Source organism: Mesoplodon bidens, assembly GCF_964165515.1.
Source record: "Mesoplodon bidens genome assembly, chromosome: 7".
NCBI classification, from domain to species: Eukaryota; Metazoa; Chordata; class Mammalia; order Artiodactyla; family Ziphiidae; genus Mesoplodon; species Mesoplodon bidens.
In genome coordinates this window covers 64156676-64176378 of record NC_138164.1, presented here as the reverse complement: position 1 = coordinate 64176378, position 19703 = coordinate 64156676, and the positions used below count along the sequence as shown (strand labels likewise).

The window sequence follows — 19703 nt, the reverse complement described above, 5'->3', positions numbered from 1 at the left end:
CAGTGTAGCATGAATGAAAGTAACCATAGATATTACATAAATTTATAAATATGGCTGTGCTCCACTAAAACTTTTTTTATATAGACACTAAAATTTGAATTTCATGTAATTGTCATGTGTTGCAAAATGCTGTTTTTCCTTTTATTTATTTATTTATTTTTTTAACCCCCAACCCCTAGAAAATGTAAAACCATTCTTAGTTCACGGGCTGTACACTAGCCACCTGTGGTATTTTAGTTAAAATTAAAGTTAAATAAAAGAGATTGTCAGACTGGATAAAAAAAGCAAGACCCAACTATATGCTACAAAAATCCACTTTAATTAGAAAGTTATAGGTGAAAAATAAAAGGATAGAAAATGCTCTACTGTGCAAAACTAATCATAAGAAATCTGGAATAGCTATACTAATATCAGAAAATGGAAACTTCAGAGCAAGGAACTTAATGCTACAGGAGTTAATTTATCAGGGAGATGTGATGATTCTGACAGTGTCTTTCCCCCCAGTAACAGCTTTAAAATATGTGAAGCAAAAATTGACAGAACTGAAAGATACACACACAATCTAAAGTTATAATTGGAAATTTCAGCACTCGTCCTAGTAATTGATAGTGCAACTAGATAGAAAATCAGTCAGAATATAGGACATGAACAATGTTATCAACAAACTGGATGTTACTGACATTTCTAGAACACTACCCAACGTGGCAGAAGATACATTCTTTTGAAATGACCCACTATACCTCAGATGTTAGTGATGATGTGTATCTACTGGAATTCTTATACAATAATGGTGGGAAGATTAAATAGTGCAACCACTTTGGCAAAATGTTTGGGAGTTTCTTATTAAGTTAAACCTACATATACTATACAGCCTATCAGTTTCCACTACTATTTACCCAAGAGAAATAAAAATGTATGTCCACACAGAGACTTGTACACAAATGTTCATAGCAGCTTTACTTGTAATAGCCCCAAACTGGAAATAACCTGAATGTTCATCAGATGATTGGATGAACAAATATATTCATATAATAGGATACTACTTATAGTAAAAAAGGAGTGGACTGCTAATATATGCAGAACGTGAGTGAATGTCAAAAACATTATGCTGAGCTAAAAAAGCCAGACAAAGTGAGTACATACTATATGATTCCATTTATGTGAAACGCTAGAAAAGACAGATCTTAGTGACAGAAAGCAGATCAGTGGTTGCCTCAGGTTAAAAGTGGGGTCACTGTCTAGGAAGAGGGTCACAAGGCAACCATTTGTTTAGTCATAGTCTCTTCTGGTTTCTTCCTTGTTTTGTTTGTTTGTTTTTTGCTTGTCTTATTTCTTCTCTTGTCACATTAGGAAACTTAATCATTCATAAAGGCAAGTTTATGGTTGGCAACTTGTAAATTGATAAGCGTGGGTATAGTTGATTGCTTGGTATAAATGCACATTGCCAAAATGGATAGTCTATTTTACGTTTCCTTTAAAGGTTTTAGAAATTTATCTGTTTTTCTGTCTGCTCCTTTAAGTATGAGCAAGAAACGTATATTATTGTTTATTCATTTGCTAATCAATCAATTGCTTGGGTTATGAGTTCATGTTTATGAATAAATTACTTTAAAATTTTATTTTATTGAACTATAGTTGACTTAGTGTTGTGTTAATTTCTGTTGGACAGCAGTAATTCAGTTTTACATATATATATGTATATTCTTTTCCATGTTATTTTCCTTTATGGTTTATCAGAGGATATTGAATGTAGATCCCTGTGCTGTTCAGTAGGACCTTGTTGTTTATCCATTCTATATATAATAGTTTGCATCTGCTAATCCCAAACTCCCAATCCATCCCTCCCCCACCCTCTGCTTGGCAACCACAAGTCTGTTTTCTATGTCAGTAAGTCTGTTTCTCTTTCGTAGGTAAGTTCATTTGTGTCATTTTAGATTCCACATATAAGTGTTATAATATAGTATTTGTTTTTTTCTTTCTGACTTACTTCACTTAGTATGATAATCTCTAGGTCTACTCATGTTGCTGCAAATGGCATTATTTCATTCTTTTTTATGGCTGAGTAGTATTCCATTGTATATATGTAGTACATCTTCTTTATTCATCTGTCAATGGACATTTAGGCTGTTTTTACGTCTTGGTTATTGTATCAATAAATAGTGCTACTGTGAACATTGGGGTGCATATACCTTTTTGAATTATAGTTTTGCCTGGGTATATGCCCAGGAGTGGGATTGCTGGATCATATACTAACTCTATTTTTAGTTTTTTGAAGAACCTCCGTACTGTTTTCCACAGTGGCTGTACCAATTAACATTCCCACCAACAGTGTAGGAGGGTTCCCTTTTCCCCACACCCTCTCCAGCATTTATTATTTGTAAACTTTTTCATGATGACCATTCTGACTGGTGTGAGGTGATACCTCATTGTAGTTTTTGATTAGCATTTCTCTACTAAAATAGATTTTTTTAAAGGCCACATCATCTATTCATTCAATAAGTGCTTATTGAATGTATGGTATGCGCTAGGCACTGTCCTAGGTGCTGAAGATAAAGGCCTATTTAATGTGGGATAGAGGTGATCAGACAGGCATTTATGATACAGTGAGATGTATAAGCAGAATCATTTTGGAATATCCAGCAGGGGCACTTAATCCTGATAAGATAAAAGAATAATCAAAGAATGGATAAAACAATGATTTCCTAAGGAGTGACAACCAAACAACTCTGAGGATGAATAGAGGTGGGTTGATGACAGAGGGAACTGCACATGCTAAGGTGCAAAGGCTGGAAAGCAGCATGGAATGTTTGGGTATTCCATGAAGTTGAATATGGTGGATTTGTTGGGCCATTAAACCCAAACTAGCAACTCATTAGTCTGGACTTCTAGAGAGAAAAAGTAACCCATTATATTTGTGAAGCCACTCTGGTAAGGTTTTCTATTACTTGAACATATCCATAACCAGTAGAGTGAGACAACATATTTAAGTTGAAATGAAGGGATGGATGAGATATCTTTGGAACAAAAGAAATGAAGTCCTAAAATAGAACCAGCTTTCAAGGAAAGGGCAGAAGTGGGCCTGCAGATGAATCCAAAACAGGGCAAAGAAATAAGAGGAGAAATCAGAAAAGTGGTGTCACAGGGTGGCCAGATTTCAAAAATGAAGTTGTGGTCACTGCTGTCATATGCTGCCAAATTAAGGCAAAGACTAAAGCATCCATTTAATTTAACTAATGGAAGTCAGATTGTGGTGGGTTTGGAGCAAATGGGACAGGTGAGAAAATGGAAACTGAGTGCATAGAACTTTTTTCATAAGGGTAGAGGAGGAGTGTGTGTTAGCTAGAGGGGACTTTATCATACTATTAGTATGACCGCCCCAAGTTGATTTTTCTTTTTGATTTCTTTCTCTTTTTTTTAATGTTTATTTATTTATTTAGGCTGTACCAGGTCTTAGTTGTGGCACGTGGGATCTTCCTTGCGTGCGGCATGTTTAGTTGCAGTATGCGGGCCCTTAGTTGTAGTATGCAGGCTTAGTTGCAGCCTGTGGACTTCTTAGCTGCAGCATGCAGACTCTTAGTTGTGACATACATGTGGGATCTAGTTCCCTGACCAGGGATCGAACCTGGTCCCCCTACATTGGGAGCGCCGATTCTTACCCACTGGACCACCAGGGAAGTACCCCCCACCCCCAAGTTGATTTTTCAAAAGAAATCTTCGCAAGTCCTTTACTCTTACTTGAATTGTTGTTTGAGGCCAGCAGCAGTTTTAAAAAAAAATCCATTGAAAGTCATATATAAATGAAAATACTCATAAATATCACATTTTGTGGCTTTTCAAGGGACCCAGTCTTAGTAAACCATTCCTTCTAGGAACATTTTTTTTTCTTTAAAGTGTAGAACTTAAGCCTACAGTTGGTGTACTTTCAGTTAGATTCTTACGCACATAAGAACTGAGGATTGAGATAATGATGCTTCTTTGCCAACAATGAAGAGTAAGCGGTGGGGATGTTAGTTTTTCAACATAACTGAACAATCTCAGTGGAACACATTAAGATCTTGACTATCCTGAACCTGTAGGAGAAAGGGTTCTTTAAACTGGGATATTTGTATGTCTTTTGGGTTGTCTCTAAACTCTTTGAACATATTTACAGAAATTTTTATGTTTACATTTTCTTAGGTTGTCCATAGCTTTCATTCAAAATTAAGAGGTTGTCTTATGTTGGATTCCCCAGGCAGGAGACCCTGAGACCGAAATGTGAGTGCAAGTAGTTTATTTGGAAACTGATGCCAGGAAACACTGACAAGGGCAGGGGAAGTGATACTGGAAGGGGAAAAAAAGCCAATATGGGATGTGTTTTCAAGTATGTTACTTTATAGGCTACTAGGACTAAATCCTCTTGTTGAGCTGAAAGACAGTGTAGATTATATCTCAGATTGATCCCAGCAAAGGGGTTAAGGAGCCCTTTCAGTTACTGGTTTAGGGATGCCCTCAGGAATGCTTAACTCCCCTGCCCTGTAGCCAGAAAAAACCCTCATGTGAAGACTTGCACATGCTTGCAGGTTGGCCTGTACTGGAATCATAAGTGCTGAGGGGATAACGGTGAGGTGCTGCCAGCATCTGCTACAGAGGTAACAAAAAAATACAATTTTATTTCTTGGTTAATTGAAAATGTTTTAAAATTGTTTAATTGACTGGAAATTCTGTGACATTAAAGAATTATTAGTTTTTAGGTGGTAATAATGCTATTATGCTTATTTTTAAAGAGTCCTTATCCCTTAGAGATACACAGTGAAATATTTGTGGATGAAATCATGATATATGGAATTTGCTTTAAAATAACACATTAGGATGGATCAAGGTGGTATGAATGGTTAAACAACCCATATAAGACTGCCAGAAAACATGCCCTGTTGTCTTTTTCTTTAAATTGTATCAAATGTTAATAAGAACAGATCAGCTTCTTTAGAAATCTTCAGGCAGAACCTGTTTTTGATTGTTTTGCTGATGTTTCAATTGAACATACTTAAATCACCAGTATTTTATTCAGGCAACTTGGTTTGCTTATTAATAATTTTTAATAGTCAGTTGGCTGGCCCCTGAATAAGGTGTCAGCATTTGCTTTAAATAAGACGTGATCACCATCTGGTGGTGAATAACAGTAACTTTGGCTTGTTTATTGCTTTATGGTTTATAAAGTGTTTTCATGTACATTTTCTCATTTATTGAAATAACTGTAGAAGTTACAGTGAATTCATTTGTTATGCTTTCTGCCAAGATTTTAGGAAACTGTAAGATGACATAGTATGTTACTTATATAGTTATCTCCGCTTGTCAAATGAATGTTGATTGAAAGAAAAGTATGATCACTTGTTAGCAAGGAATAAAGATGACATAAATTTCATAAAGAAATAGAGTTATTTTTTTTCAATTTATTTATCTTATTTTATTTTTGGCTGCATTGGGTCTTCCTTGCTGCACATGGGCCTTCTCTAGTTGCAGTGAGCAGGGGCTACTCTTCGTTGTGGTGTGTGGGCTTCTCATTGTGGTGGCTTCTCTTGTTGTGGAGCACGGGCTCTAGGGCACGCAGGCTGAGTAGTTGTGGCTCGTGGGCTCAGTAGTTGTGGCACACGTGCTTAGTTGCTCCGCGGTATGTGGGATCTTCCCAGACCAGGGCTTGAACCTGTGTCCCCTGCATTGGCAGGCGGATTCTTAACCACTACGCCACCAGGGAAGTCCCAAGAAATATAGTTCTTTTAATTTAAGTTCATAGATCTGCAGAATGGTCTTTAAAAGAAACATCAAACTGATTTCCTAACACCTAAAATCATGGTACTGAATCATAAAGGCATCTTTTAGTGCGCTTTTAAGTTTTTAAATACTATGGAGCATACATTATATGGATAGAAATCTAGCACTTTATAGAGATCTGGTGTTAGGAAATCACTATATAGGTATTTATTTAATTAAACTTGTGGTCTTCATTATTGACTCCTGTATGCAAATGTCCATGGGAGCATTCACATCTTCCATCCCTTCCCTCAAAAGGGAGAGAAAAGGGGAAACAAAACCTTGCCAATAAGTTGTCTTGGGTTAGTGCTGTCACCAGATTGATCACACAGTGAACTGAAATTCTAAAGCCACTTTTGCAATCTTTTTCATCTCATCTCCCTCATCACTTTCCTACATACTATTCAGATAATTTTTCTTTCACAACTAAAGGAACTTTCTTTTTTTCTAGTTGTCTGAAAACTTTTAAAATTTCCTTACTCCATCTCTCCCTGTTGCTTTCCTTCTCTTTTATTTTCTTGTCCCTATTCTAGTTCATCAAATAGTTGAATGAACCAGGAACTGTGCTTGGTGGAGGGAATACAACAATGAAAAAGGCAGATAGATCTGACCCTTACCTTGGAGCTTACATCTAAGGGTGGCAGAGAGGAAGAAGAGAAGACAGATGATAGGTAATTACAAAGTGAGACTGTAAAGGTAGTTAAGACTATATGATGTCAAAGAGCCTACCTTTATTTTCTTTCTCTTTTCGTGTTTTATACTTAGTTCTTACTCTCTCTTAATTATCAGTATCGGGGATAAATTTAAAACAATTTTTTAGCTAGCATGCTTGATTTTCTGCTTTATTTAAATATTAAAATTGTAACATAATTTTTCCCATTATTGTGTTTAACATTATGGATAAAATCAGTTCTTGTGGGGTAGCAAGGCAGTTTGCAGCTTGGCTTTGGTTTCAGTGGATACATCCTCTTCGCAGCAGGTTGAGCATTGTGTAAAGATAGTGCTTTACATTTTGAGTAACAACGCTTGCTTTTGAATTCTAAAGCACCGTGTTTCTCGACCTTTTTTTTTTCTTTTTCCCATGATCACACTCCTAAAGAGAAAACTTTAATTTAAAATTAATTTCTCCCTAGCAAGAGAATTTAAATACTAAGGAGTAAGATTTTGTCAGGTAGGGTTAAGTTGCTGAGAACTGTAACCCATATCTGAGATTTTTTGCCCTCCTCAAGGATCAGTTTTTGCCCCCTTGGGTGAAGTATTGCTCCCATGGAGTTATATACTGTAGTGGACTTTACTTTTATAATTGTAAATTTTACACAAAGCAATTTGGAAGTGAAGTGACTGTTTCAAAACTTTTAACGATAAAAACAGGAAAACAGCAACAGCAGTCATGGTTGCACAACTTTGTGAATGTAATTAATGCCACTGAATTTTACACTTAAAATGGTTAAGATGAAAAATTTTATGTTATTTGTATTTTACCACAATTTAAACATTAATCATATAACATACCAAAACCCATTGATTTGTGTACTTTAAAAGGATGAAGTGTATGGTATGTAAATTACTTTTCAATAAAGCTGTTGAAAAAACAAAGAATGGATTGGGAGGAGGAGTAGTAGTCTTTCTGTTGTTACAGAAAGCTGGGTTACATTTTAGACATGGTTAATGCCTCAGAGTGCATAGGCAGGAGCAACCCAAGGTAAAAGATAAAAACCCAGATACCGAGCTATGCCGAAAGGGTGGCTTGATTCATAAGTTAGGCCTTCTGAACTATTCCTCCATCCATTTGATACTTTAAGAAACATTAGAAAGAGCCTTGGATTGGAAGGCCAGAGGTCTGGGATCTTGCTTGGGCTCTTTTCGACCTTGAGCAATTGACATCACATCTTAGTTGCTAAGTTTTCTAGTTTATCAGAGTGTGCTTTCAGTTCAAAAATGCTAAATCCTATGACGACTGCTGTGTTATTCTAAGGCAAATAAATACCTGCCTCAATACTTAGACTTGGACATTGAATATTAAAGCTGGAAGACTTTAGATCATCGGGTACAACTCCATTTATGGATGAGAAAATTGAGGTTTGCACCTCTTCCTCTTGACTCTTTCTAGTGCTTTTCATAATATACATGTAACGCAGTTTTAAAGAATACTTAGTTGGGCTTCCCTGGTGGCGTAGTGGTTGAGAGTCCGCCTGCCGATGCAGGGGACACGGGTTTGTGCCCCAGTCCGGGAGGATCCCACATGCCGCGAAGCGGCTGGCCCCGTGAGCCATGGCCGCTGGGCCTGCGCGTCCGGAGCCTGTGCTCCGCAACGGGAGAGGCCACAACAGTGAGAGGCCCGCGTACCGCAAAAAAAAAAAAAGAATACTTAGTTGAAATGTTAAGTGCAGGCTTTCAAGTGCAGTATGAACATTTGAAATGATGAAGAGTATGAGAAATAAGACATGGTACACATAAATTTATTTAACTTTATTATTAAATGTCTATGTGTATATGTTGCCTTTCTAAATCATGACTAATCAAACGAAAAGTCATGGTTTCTGCTTTTAAAAATGAACAAATCAATAGGGATCACATAGAAGACAGATATATAGTAGTTACTTTCTCAGATTAAGATTGGTGAAGGTGCTTGTTAGAAAATATTTTAGAAATTTTGAAATTTCCTAGATTTTGCAGTTTTCCTTGAGGGTACTTCTCTAAATCTCCACTGCTACCACCTTAGTCCAAGCCATCATTATCTCTTGCCTGAAGTACGGCACTAGCCTCCTAGTTAGTCTAGTCGTATTCCCCACTTATACAAAATTAGAAAGTTGTATAATGAAGTTTCACATGCTCATCACCTAGATTCAGTGAAATTTTGTAATTTTGTTTCATCTGTAACTCCATCTGTCCTCTGCTGCTTAGGTTATTATGAAGCAGATCCTAGACAGAATGATCTTTTAAAAACTTAGATCAGGAAACTTTCCTAAATTCCTCCCTTGATTTCTCATTACACTCAAAATATAATCAAAACTCTTTACACGGACCTCGAGGCTTTATAAGATACGACCTTTGCTTACTTCTTCAGTGGCATCTTTTACCATTTTCTCTTTCCTGCCACACTGGAAGCTTGTATCTGCCTCAGGTCTCCTCTACAGGCATTTCCTTGTGCCTGGCATGTTCTTCCCTTCCTTGGCTTGGTTGGCTGCTGCTTTTCATTCTTTTTTTTATTAGAGAGCCCTTCGCTGATGGTTTTATCCTGTGTAAAAATGTTTACCTAAAATGTTAGCAGTTGGTGCATTTAGGTGAAGGGTGTACTAGCCTTTCAACCTTTCACTAGATTTAAAATTATTGGAGGAAAAGATGTTGAGGAAAAAAATCCCTCCTCTTCCTTAAATATTATGATATCATTATTTCTTTCTTTTAAAATTTGTTTTGGGTCTCTCTTTCCTTCCTTCCCTACCCATCCCCCACCCATTCCATGATTATTAAATTGAGTAGAGAGAAAAGAGAGAAAGGAAATAGAATTATCTGATTAGAGTTGGAGGCATATGTTATTGGAAGCCATTGCCTCAAGTACCTCGGATTCCCTCTGCCAGGATGCTGTTTGTCAAGTACATAAAAGGAAAGAGTAACCCTTTAAAGACTGACTGATGTGAAGGTGGCTCACATCGTCTTACCTAGAGGTCTTTCCTCCCCATAAACATCTACCTTCTCCTTCAGGAAGAGGTGCTGAATGCTGGTTATTCAAGCCTCCAGACATACTGATGTTTATAGTAGTACACTGATTACTTTCTTTGTAGCAGAGATGTTTTCATGGCTTTAGTTCTGAAATAATCTGAGCCATGTTTGGTGTGTTTCTTTACCTATATGGGAACAGCAGTATGATTCTAAATGAAGCCCAAAACCTAAATGGAGCATTAGAAACCCCTTGGTTTGCCTGCTTACGTAACAACTATTCTTGGATTTTTTTTTTCCATTATGGTAATAATGGAAAGCTGAGCTTAGTGATTTATATTACACTTACCTGGCATCTCACATCTATGAACTGTAGCTTTTCAGATAATGACCTAAGTTATAGTTCATAGCCTTCAGGCTTTTTTTTTTTTTTTTTTTTTTTGCTTTTCTGAAAACTTTAAGATGATTGATAAAATGAACTTTTTGCAGATAAGGTATATAAAAACATAATAGTTATTTTAAGGATCAAGTGGACCGTGGGACCAGTGTCATTATGATTAAAACTGTGCTCCCCCAACAGAGTTTGTAGAAACTGGCAGTAAGTAAAAGCTTTTTGTAAGCTTATACTTAAATCCCTGTATCTGAAATCAGTGTTCTATTATCAATGGCCTACATAAAATCAACTGTTTTATGACTCTAAGTGTATCTCTGCTTACAACCGTAGAGGAAGTTTAAGTAAAAGACTTCATTGAGAAATGGGAGGAATTATGTCATTTAGTTATTATGACCAGCTGTAAATTTCTACCATTAAAAAAGCAGAATTGTACGTAATAAAACTAGAATTTCAGAAGCAGCAGCATTCTTAAGGCTTGGTGCTGGAAAGATGCTTAGAAAAATGTAAAACTATAGGACATCTTTGGGTGATTGGATCAGTAATACATTCTGGGATCCTAACCACTTACTGCTGTTTCATACCTGCATCATTTTGGCAGGCCTTTCATGAATTCACACAGCACCTGACCTTTTCTTCTGCTTCAGAATCTTTCACCTTCTTGTGAAAGAAACGGGTCTGTTAAAGGTTATATATCAAATCTGTCATGTGAAAAGGTAGAGATCTTGGTTCGATTGGAACAAAACCTGTACTTTTCAGAATGACATGAAGTTGGTTAGTAGATAATTCTTAGAAGGAAGTTAATAATTAACCTACTGTTCTCAAAATGAAATTATTTAGGAAATGTTCCAGGTGATAAATAAGTGAATTTATAGATCATCAGTGCGTGTCATAGAAAATGATCATGTGTTTAAAAAATATGATTTATATTTTATAGCTGCACTGCCCCAAACCCTAGCCACTTGCCACATGTGGCTGTTTAAATTAATTAAAAATTAGTAAAATTAAAAGTCTAGTTCCTTAGTTTTATTAGCCACATATCAAGTGCTAAATAGTCACATGTAGCTAATGGCTGCTGTTTTGAAAAGTGCAGATATAGACTGCACTGTTGTAGAGAATGCAAAATATGGGAATTGTAATATTTTCAATTTAACTTTTCTATTGAAGTTTTTGTCTGTTTCTTATTGACTGGCAAAATATTAAGAGCTACAAGTATCCATAAGGTTATTAGCCTGTCGGTTCTATTTGTAACAAAAAAATACAAGTAAATTGGATGTTAACTAGACATACTGTGGTGATCATTTTGCAGTATTTACAAATATCAAGTCATTATGTTGTACACCTGAAACTAAATATAGTGTTATATGTCAGTTGTATCACCAAAAAAAAAAAATTTAAGTAAATTGTTAGTAAATTGTGGGTTCTAAATTTTAGTTTTAAATGTTCTAGCTCTATGTAACCCAGTACAGTAGCCAGTAGCCATATGTGGCTCTTGAGCACTTGAAATATGGCTAGGGTGAATTGAGATATGCTGTAAGGGTAAAATGATATGTTTTGAATACTAGGTATCACCCAAAAAGTGTACAATGGATGAAGATGGTCAAAAGGTACAAATTTTCAGTTATAAAATAAATAAGTCATGGGGAGGTAATATACAGAATGGTGACTACAGTTAATAATAGTGTACTGCATATTTGAAAGTTGCTAAGCAAGGAGATCTTAAAAGTTCTCATAAGAAAAAATATTTGTAACTATGTATGGTGGTGGGTGTTAACTAGACTTATTGTGGTGATCATTTGCAGTGTATACAAATATTAAATCATTATGTTGTACACCTGATAGTAATACTGTCTGTCATATGTCAATTATGTATAATTTTAATTGAGTTATAAATTTAAAAAATAGGTAAAATGTCAAGTAAAAAGTAAAAGTCTGAAATTTTAAATGCTGATAGTATGTTGAAATAACATTGAGATATGTAGTGCTACATAACATAAATTGTTAAAATTAATTTTGACCTTTTCTTTTTACTTTTATGAATGTACTAATAGAGAATTTGAAATTATGTGGCTCATTTTATATTTTTATTGGATAGTACTGTGTAAGAGCCAATGCTCTAATAAGGAAATCTACTTCTACATGCCTAAATCAAGAATGACTATATTTGCAAAGTGGGATGAAAAACATATTTATTGCATATATTTACTTTTGTCCTCTTGGATTTTTAAAAATAGTACCAATTGCATCAAAACTTTTTGTGATTTCATTTGTCTGTGATGTGGAGGATATGCATAAAACACAGGTGCAGAGCTTTTACCTAACTGATAAATGAGTGATATAGATAATATGAATACTGTGGGCATTCCAAGGAAAAAGATATTGCTGGAATCATTGGAAAGGTATCTCAGAGACTTTTAGGGCCTTTATTGACCCAAAATTAAAAGATGAATATGATTCAAGTGGCAGAAAACAGTAAACTGGAGCGCTTGAATAAAAGCCCAGATAGGTTGTAGACTGGGTATGCTTAGTGGATAGTGAACAGGCCAGGATGACTTGAATCGAGCATTTCAGTGCAGAAGTAAGAGGGAAGGATTGGAGAGTTAGGTTGAAACTGAATATTGGGACTATTTGGCTAGGGTAAGAAATCTAGATGAGTTTATGTAAGTATTTAGGAACTATCAAAGATACTTATGAACTGGGAAGTGACATGAAAGCGGTATTTTTTTTTTTAAAGATTGGTTTGGTTACAGGAGAGTATCCACACCTGTTTTTCTGAAGTGAGAAGGTGCAATGATATCATAGAGAAATTGGGGGAGATAGGGAGCAAGTTTGAGATGTAGGAAGGTAGAATCATTAAGAGTACTGTGTTTGGGGGAAAGGAAAAAGGAGAAATTGAAACTGACCTTGGTTCCCCAAATGTCATGACAGAAGTGAAAATAAAGGTATTTTAGCTTTGTATAATGTTTTCTTTTTTTATTATTATTAATTTATATATTTTGGGCTGCATTGGGTCTTTGTTGCTGTGCGCGGGCTTTCTCTAGTTGTGGCGAGTAGGGGCTACTCTTGGTTGTGGTGTGCAGGGTTCTCATTGCAGTGGCTTTTCTTGTTGTGGAGCAGGGACTCTAGGCACGCGGGCTTCAGTAGTTGTAGCATGCGGACTCAGTAGTTGTGGCTTGTGGGCTCTAGAGCATAGGCTCAGTAGTTGTGGCGCATGGGCTTAGTTGCTCTGCGGCATGTGGGATCTTCCCGGACCAGGGCTCGAACACATGTCCCCTGCATTGGCAGGTGGATTCTTAACCACTGCACCACCAGGGAAGCCCTGTATGTTTCCTGTTTTTAAAACTGTAAGATAGGCAGTTCAACCCTTATTACAGACAAGGAATTTGAGAGTTATTGTTTAAAGAACTTGACCAGAATCACGGTCTCCTTGTCTTAAGTAGTAGAGCTGAGAATTGAGCCCAGGTCTTTTTCTTCCTGATGTATTGTCATTGGCATCTATTCAGTTGCCTAAGTCAGTGCCTCAGTTTTTCTTGGTGCTTTCACTTTGCTCAGTCAGTCAGTCCCTAAGTTTTATTATTTGTTTCCTAAACATATCTCAAATCTCCCCACTTCTCTTGGTACCACCTCTGCCTTCAGGTTACTCCCATCTTTCTGGATTGATATTTTTCTGAATTTATATCGTCTCTACCCTGCACACCACCTCCTAAAACAAATAAGCAAATAAAAACTATCTGTTTTCCTACAGTTCCGTTTTTGAGATCTTTCTAACTTATAGAGCACTCTCTTGCTTAAACTTTTTAATAAATTGTAAACTTTGTATCCTGTTCTTATAAGATTCTTCATGATCATACCCCTTTTCTGAGTGCTTCCAGTTCCATGCTCACTTTGTTTTTCAGCCTTTTGTATCTGCTGTTACTCTCATAAGCAGTGTCCTTTCCCCCTTTTCTCCACTCCACCCTCAATCCCGTGTATTCTGGTCTTGGCTTAGTTTAATTGTCTGTTTACTCATCTGTAATCATCCCTCCCCTGCTTCTTTCTTTTACCTCCAACTCACCCACCATTTACCAACCCCCCACCCCCCCACCCCTGCCCCAGAGAAGACTCCCTTAAGTAGGCTCATTAAAGGTAGAGACTATTTCTTGCTTACTAATAGTGGACCCACAGAAATTTGTTGAATAGTGAAATGTTTTTATGCTTCAGGGTCATTTCAAGTTAGAAGTGGCTTTAGTGGAGAGTAAAGAATCTGAAAGAATGAATGAAAAAAATTAGTCCATCACTTCCCAACCTGTACTTCAGAGCACTTGTATATTACAAGGTATTGTGTGTTTCACAGAAAAAGATTCCATGATCAAATATATTAGAGAATGCTGCAGATTATATCCAAGATAGGGATATAAGACTATTTATATAAGACTAATCAATTAAGGCTTCAGGAAGTTCTGTGGTAAAAATAAATATATATTTTCCTAATGTATTTGATTAGGAAACTTTTTAGATAGTATAAATGTAATTTCTCTTAGGTTACTAGCAGTATTTGGTATTTGGGAAATGCTAAATATGTGTGTCCTTTATTTCCCTCAGGTCTAATTAATACAGTTATACCATATAATCAGATGATGCCCAGGGATATTTGGAGGAACTCTGGTTGTCTACAGTTGGAAGAGAAAACTTGAGGGAAGATACAGCTGTCTTCAAATATTTGAAGTTTCCAATAAAAAAGGAATTGAAAGTATTTTCTTTGAAACTAGAGAATAAGAGCAAGAAACTGGAGGAAGGTGTAGGGAGGCAGATTTTTTACTTTGTGTAAGGGTAACTTTCTAATAATTAGAATTTTGGAAGGTTAAGTAAATTTTCTGTCCCTGTAGGTTGTCAAGCAGAGATTTATAGGGATGCTATAGAGGAGTTTAGCACATTAGATAAGGGATAGATCAGAAGAGTAGTTTTCTTCAATAGCTTGAAAACCAATTAGACTCTATTTCTGAGATAACTGTCAATTTGGAATTTATATTCATTGATTCCTTTCTGATTCTGTGAATCTGTGTCTTGGTCTGCAATCTCAGTCAAGAAACCAAATATGTGGTATGAGAAACACAGTAGAAATTTTAGTTGTATAGTTAAGTGCTTTTACTTTATGGTATTTTTTATAGACTTTATTTTTTAGAGCAGTTTTAGATTCACAAAGAAAAATAAGCACAAAGTATAGAGAGATCACATATACCCTCTTCCTCCGCACATGTACAACCTCTCTCACTGTTCACATCCCACACTACTATGGTACATTTGTTGAAATTGATGAACCTACATTGACACATTATTATCACCCAAAAGTCTACAGTTTACATTAGAGTTCACTCTTAATTGTTGGTGTTTTGAAAGAAAACATGAATATTCTTGTTCATGTTTAAAAAAGTAGCTTTCAGTTATTTCTTGCCCTAGTTTAGTCTTTTCTGATTCAGAGTTCTAAAAGATAACTAAATGAACATCTATTTTGAAAAAGTATTCAGCACTGGAGAAAGTTCTTTTTTTATGATCCTAAATGTTTGCACATGTTTTATTTTGCTGGCTAACAGTATTTTTTCTTCCTTTTAAGTACCTAAAGAATTGGTGGAGCTCCATTTGAAGTTGATGAGGAAGATTGGCAAATCTGTTACAGCAGATAGATGGGAAAAATATTTGATCAAGGTAAATATTTGTAAATCACCTTCTCTATATTCTATCTAGCATAAATCGATGTTATGTTTCTTAATATGCTCTGATTTTTAAAATGGTCTCCTAAAAGTTGCAAAATATGACTCAGAAATCTATATGATTACTACTGGTATGTGATTCTTTTTTGTAGCTACTAAGCAATAGTCTAGAGTTCCAAAGTTAGATTTCAGAGGTGTTATCTTTTGTGTCAAACACTGTGCTCAGGACTTTTCATATTTTCTCTCAGTTTCTTTCATGATTTCTTAAAATCGTCCTGATCAACTCAATTAAGATATAGATAAGACCCAACAAAGTTGTCGTTTTTCTTTGAGATCACGTAGTATGTGTAGACAGAGCCAAAATTTGTCTTTTACTTAAAAAGTAAAATGTCCAAAGACCTTTAGGTCAGTATGGAAGGCTTCTAAGTTAACAATAGGCCAAATCTATCCTTAATGAGAACAACCTGGGTAATCAGACAATGAGTGCTTTAGGATAAACCCTATTAAGGGCACGACCATTCAGGAAAAATTGTCTGGATGGAATTGCATCCAAACTTTTGAGATCCACATAATTTTGTGAGGGGTGGGGGGGGTGAGATTTTGAACTCTAACATACTAGAATATTAGGTTACATTTTTAGGCGATTGAAAAACTGTGTAATTTTCTTGTCGTCTTTTTAAAAATGTATGTTTATGTATACATGTATTTTCATATCTGCTTTTGCAGGGGTGTGTATATGATTGTAGAGTGCTATGAAAAGAGGAACCATCAGAGAACAAGAGTTGCTTGTTATTATCATAAAAAATCACATGTGCTGTTCCAGTTATCTTTGCTGCATAACACACCACTCTAAATTAAGTGACATAAAACAATAATCATTTTAATCAGCTCAGTGACTTTCTGGGTCGGGAATTTGGAAAGGTCACTTTCACTGTACTCTGTTGGTTGAAGCAACCATAGTTCTCCCCAGATTCAGGGAGAGGAGGCATAGACCTGAACGCTCAGCAAGTGGTAGGAGTGTCTTAACTTTTGAAAAGCCCAATATGAGATGAGATATATTTCAATATTTTTGCACAAGTTTGAAGCCCTGGAAAGTTGGCTCAGCATTTCAAAAATTTGATGCTGTGTGATTTTCTAAAAGCCTCGATTAACTAATATTTAATTAAATCTCTGAACTATATTAAACTGTGGATAATAAATGAGCAAAGTTTTAACTGTTTAAAGTCCTTTTAAACATACCAGTGGGGCGGGGGGTGGATACCAGTGAAGTTGCTGCTTTGCCTTTAACAAAATATTTATTAATAATCTAGGTCTGGACCTTAAAAAGAGGTGCTGGAATTTCAGGACAGTAGGTTTTTTTTTGTTTTATTTATTTTTTTTGTTTGTTTTTTTGCGGTACGCGGGCCTCTCACTATTGTGGCCTCTCCCGTTGCGGAGCACAGGCTCCGGATGCGCAGGCTCAGCGGCCATGGCTCACGGGCCCAGACGCTCCGCAGCATGTGGGGTCTTCCCGGACCGGGGCATGAACCCGTGTCCCCTGCATCGGCACGCGGACTCTCAACCACTGCGCCACCAGGGAAGCCCTAGGACAGTAGTTTTTAACATAACGTTTTAAAGGGTGTAGTTGTGTAGTTGTTTGTAAATCTGTTTATTAAAGTGGGTTTGTTTGTTTTGTATATGTTCTGAGAACTGAGGTAGAAATATCTTATATACTAATCTCAACTCTACTGTTAACAGAATTTGGGTCCACGAATAATCTCCTTTTGCCCCCTTGTATCTCAGTTTCTTCATAAAATGTGAGAATTGGGACAAGATGATTTTATAAACCCCTTTAGTTTTATGGTCATAACTACAGGTTCTAGCTCAATTTTTTTGAATTGAGATACATTCACATAACATAAAATTTGCCCTTTGAAAGTGTACAATTCAGTGTTTTTCGTATATTCACAAGGTTGTGCAACCATCACCAGTATCCAAACCAGAACATCTTCATCTCCCCCAGAAGAAACCTCATACCCATTAGCAATTACTTCCCCTTTCCCCCAGTCCTTAGCAACCACTGATCTGTTTTCTGACTCTATGGATTTGCCTATTATGGAGGTTTCATATAAATGGAATCACAATTTGTAGCCTTTGTGTCTGGCTTCTTTCACTTAGCATAATGTTTTCAAGGTTCATCTGTGTTGTAGCATGTATCAGAACTTTGTTCGTTTTTATGCTTGAATAATATTCCATTTTGTGGATAATATTACATTTTATTTATCTGCTTATCAGTTTATGATATTTGCCTTGTTTCCACCTTTTGGCTATTATAAATAGTACGCTATGAACATTTGTGTACAGATTTTTGGGTAGACAGGTGATTCAATTTTTTGAGTATATATCTAGGGTAGAATTGCTGGGTTATATGGTAATTTTTTGTTTAACTTTTTGAGGAACTGCCAGACTGTTTCCAAAACAGCTCCAACGTTTTCCCCTAGGAACCTATGAGGGTTCCAACTTTTCCACATCCCACCTTACCAACACTTAATATTGACTGATTGATTTTAGCCCTCCCAGTGGGGATGAAGTACTACCTCATTATGGTTTTGATTTACATTTTCCTTATGATTAAAGGATGTTGAACCTTCTTTTCATGGGCTTGTTGGACTTCGTGTGTATCTTCTTTGGAAAAATGTCTATTCACATCCTTGTCCATTTTTTAATTGGTTGTCTTCTTGTTTTTGAGTTCTTAAAGTTTTTTATATATTCTGCATACTGGACCCTTACCAGATAAATGGTTTGCAAATATTTTCTCTCATTATGTGTGTTGTCTTTTCAGTTTCTGTGTAATATCTTTTGATGCATGCAAGTTTTGGTTTTGATTAAGTCCAATATTTTTCTAACGTGGCTAGTGCTTTGGTGTCATATATAAGAAACCGTTGCCCAAACCAGGTCATGAAGATTTAATCCTATATTTTGTTTTAAGAGTTTTAGTTCTTAAATTTAGATCTATAACCCATTTAATTTTTGAATATACTCTCAGATAGGAGTCCACTATATTCTTTGCACATAGATATCCATTTGTTCTATTACCATTTGTAAAAAAAATTATTCTTTCCCTCACTGGATTGCCTTGACATCCTTGTAGAAAGTCAGTTGACCGTAAATGTGAGAGTTTATTTCTGAAGTTTTCATTCTGTTGACTTACATGTTGTTATTTATGCTGGTACCATATAGTCTTGATTACTGCAGCTTTGTGGTAAATCTTGAAATTGTTCAGCTTTTCCAAAATTGTTTTGGCTGTTCTGCATCACTTTCATTTCCTTACAAGTTTGAGGGTCAGCTTATCAGTATCTGCAAAAATGCCAGTTAGGATTTGCATAGGGATTGTATATAATCTATAGATAAATTTGGGGAGTATTGGCTTCTTAACAGTAGTAAGTTTTCTGATCCATGAAAATAGGATGTCTTTCAAAATATGTAGGTCTTTAATTCCTTTCAAAAATGTTTTGTAGTTTTCTGACTCCAGTCTTATATTTTGTTCAATTTATTCCTTAGTATTTTGCTGTTTTTGAGGGTATTGTAAATGGAATTTTCTTAATTTCATTTTCATATCATTCATTGCTATTGTGTAGAAATATGACTAATGATTGTATGTTGATCTTGTATGTTGCAACTTTGCCAAACTCATTATTAGCTCAAAGAGCTTTTTTTGTGAATTCTTAAGATTTTCTATGTACAAGATTATGTCATCTGCAAACATAGATAGGTTTACTTCCCCCTTTTTAATCTGGATACCCTTTATTTCTTTTTCTTGCATAATTGCTCTGCTGGAACCTCTGGTACACTGTTGAATAGAAATGGTGAGAGCTGACATCCTTGTCATGTTCCTGATCCTAGGGGGAAAGTTTTCAGCCTTTCAGCTTTTTTTATGGTGTTATTTGAGGGTTTTTCATTGATGTCCTTTATCAGGTTGAGGAAATTCTCTTCTTTTCCTAGTTTGTTTAGTATTTTTATCATGAAAGCTGTTGGATTTTGTCAGATGTTTTTTCTGCATCTATTGAGTTAACCACGCGAATTTTGTCCTTTATTCTATTAATGTGGTGTGTTACATTGATTAATTTTCATATGTTGAAACCTTGCAATCCTGTAACCAATCCCACTTGGTCATGGTCCGTAATCATTTTTATCTGTTGCTA

The 19703-nt window shown here is 35.9% G+C and overlaps 1 protein-coding gene across 3 annotated transcripts in view; it reads left to right on the top strand.

Moving 5' to 3' along the window:
- RSF1 (remodeling and spacing factor 1) overlaps positions 1 to 19703 on the top strand; it is a 184918-nt gene that overhangs the window by 38094 nt on the left and 127121 nt on the right. For all 3 annotated transcript variants that reach the window (XM_081241100.1, XM_081241099.1, XM_081241098.1), the window contains exon 2: positions 15426 to 15517. In XM_081241100.1, the coding sequence (XP_081097226.1) occupies positions 15426 to 15517 (92 nt within the window). The remainder of the gene's footprint in view (positions 1 to 15425; positions 15518 to 19703) is intronic.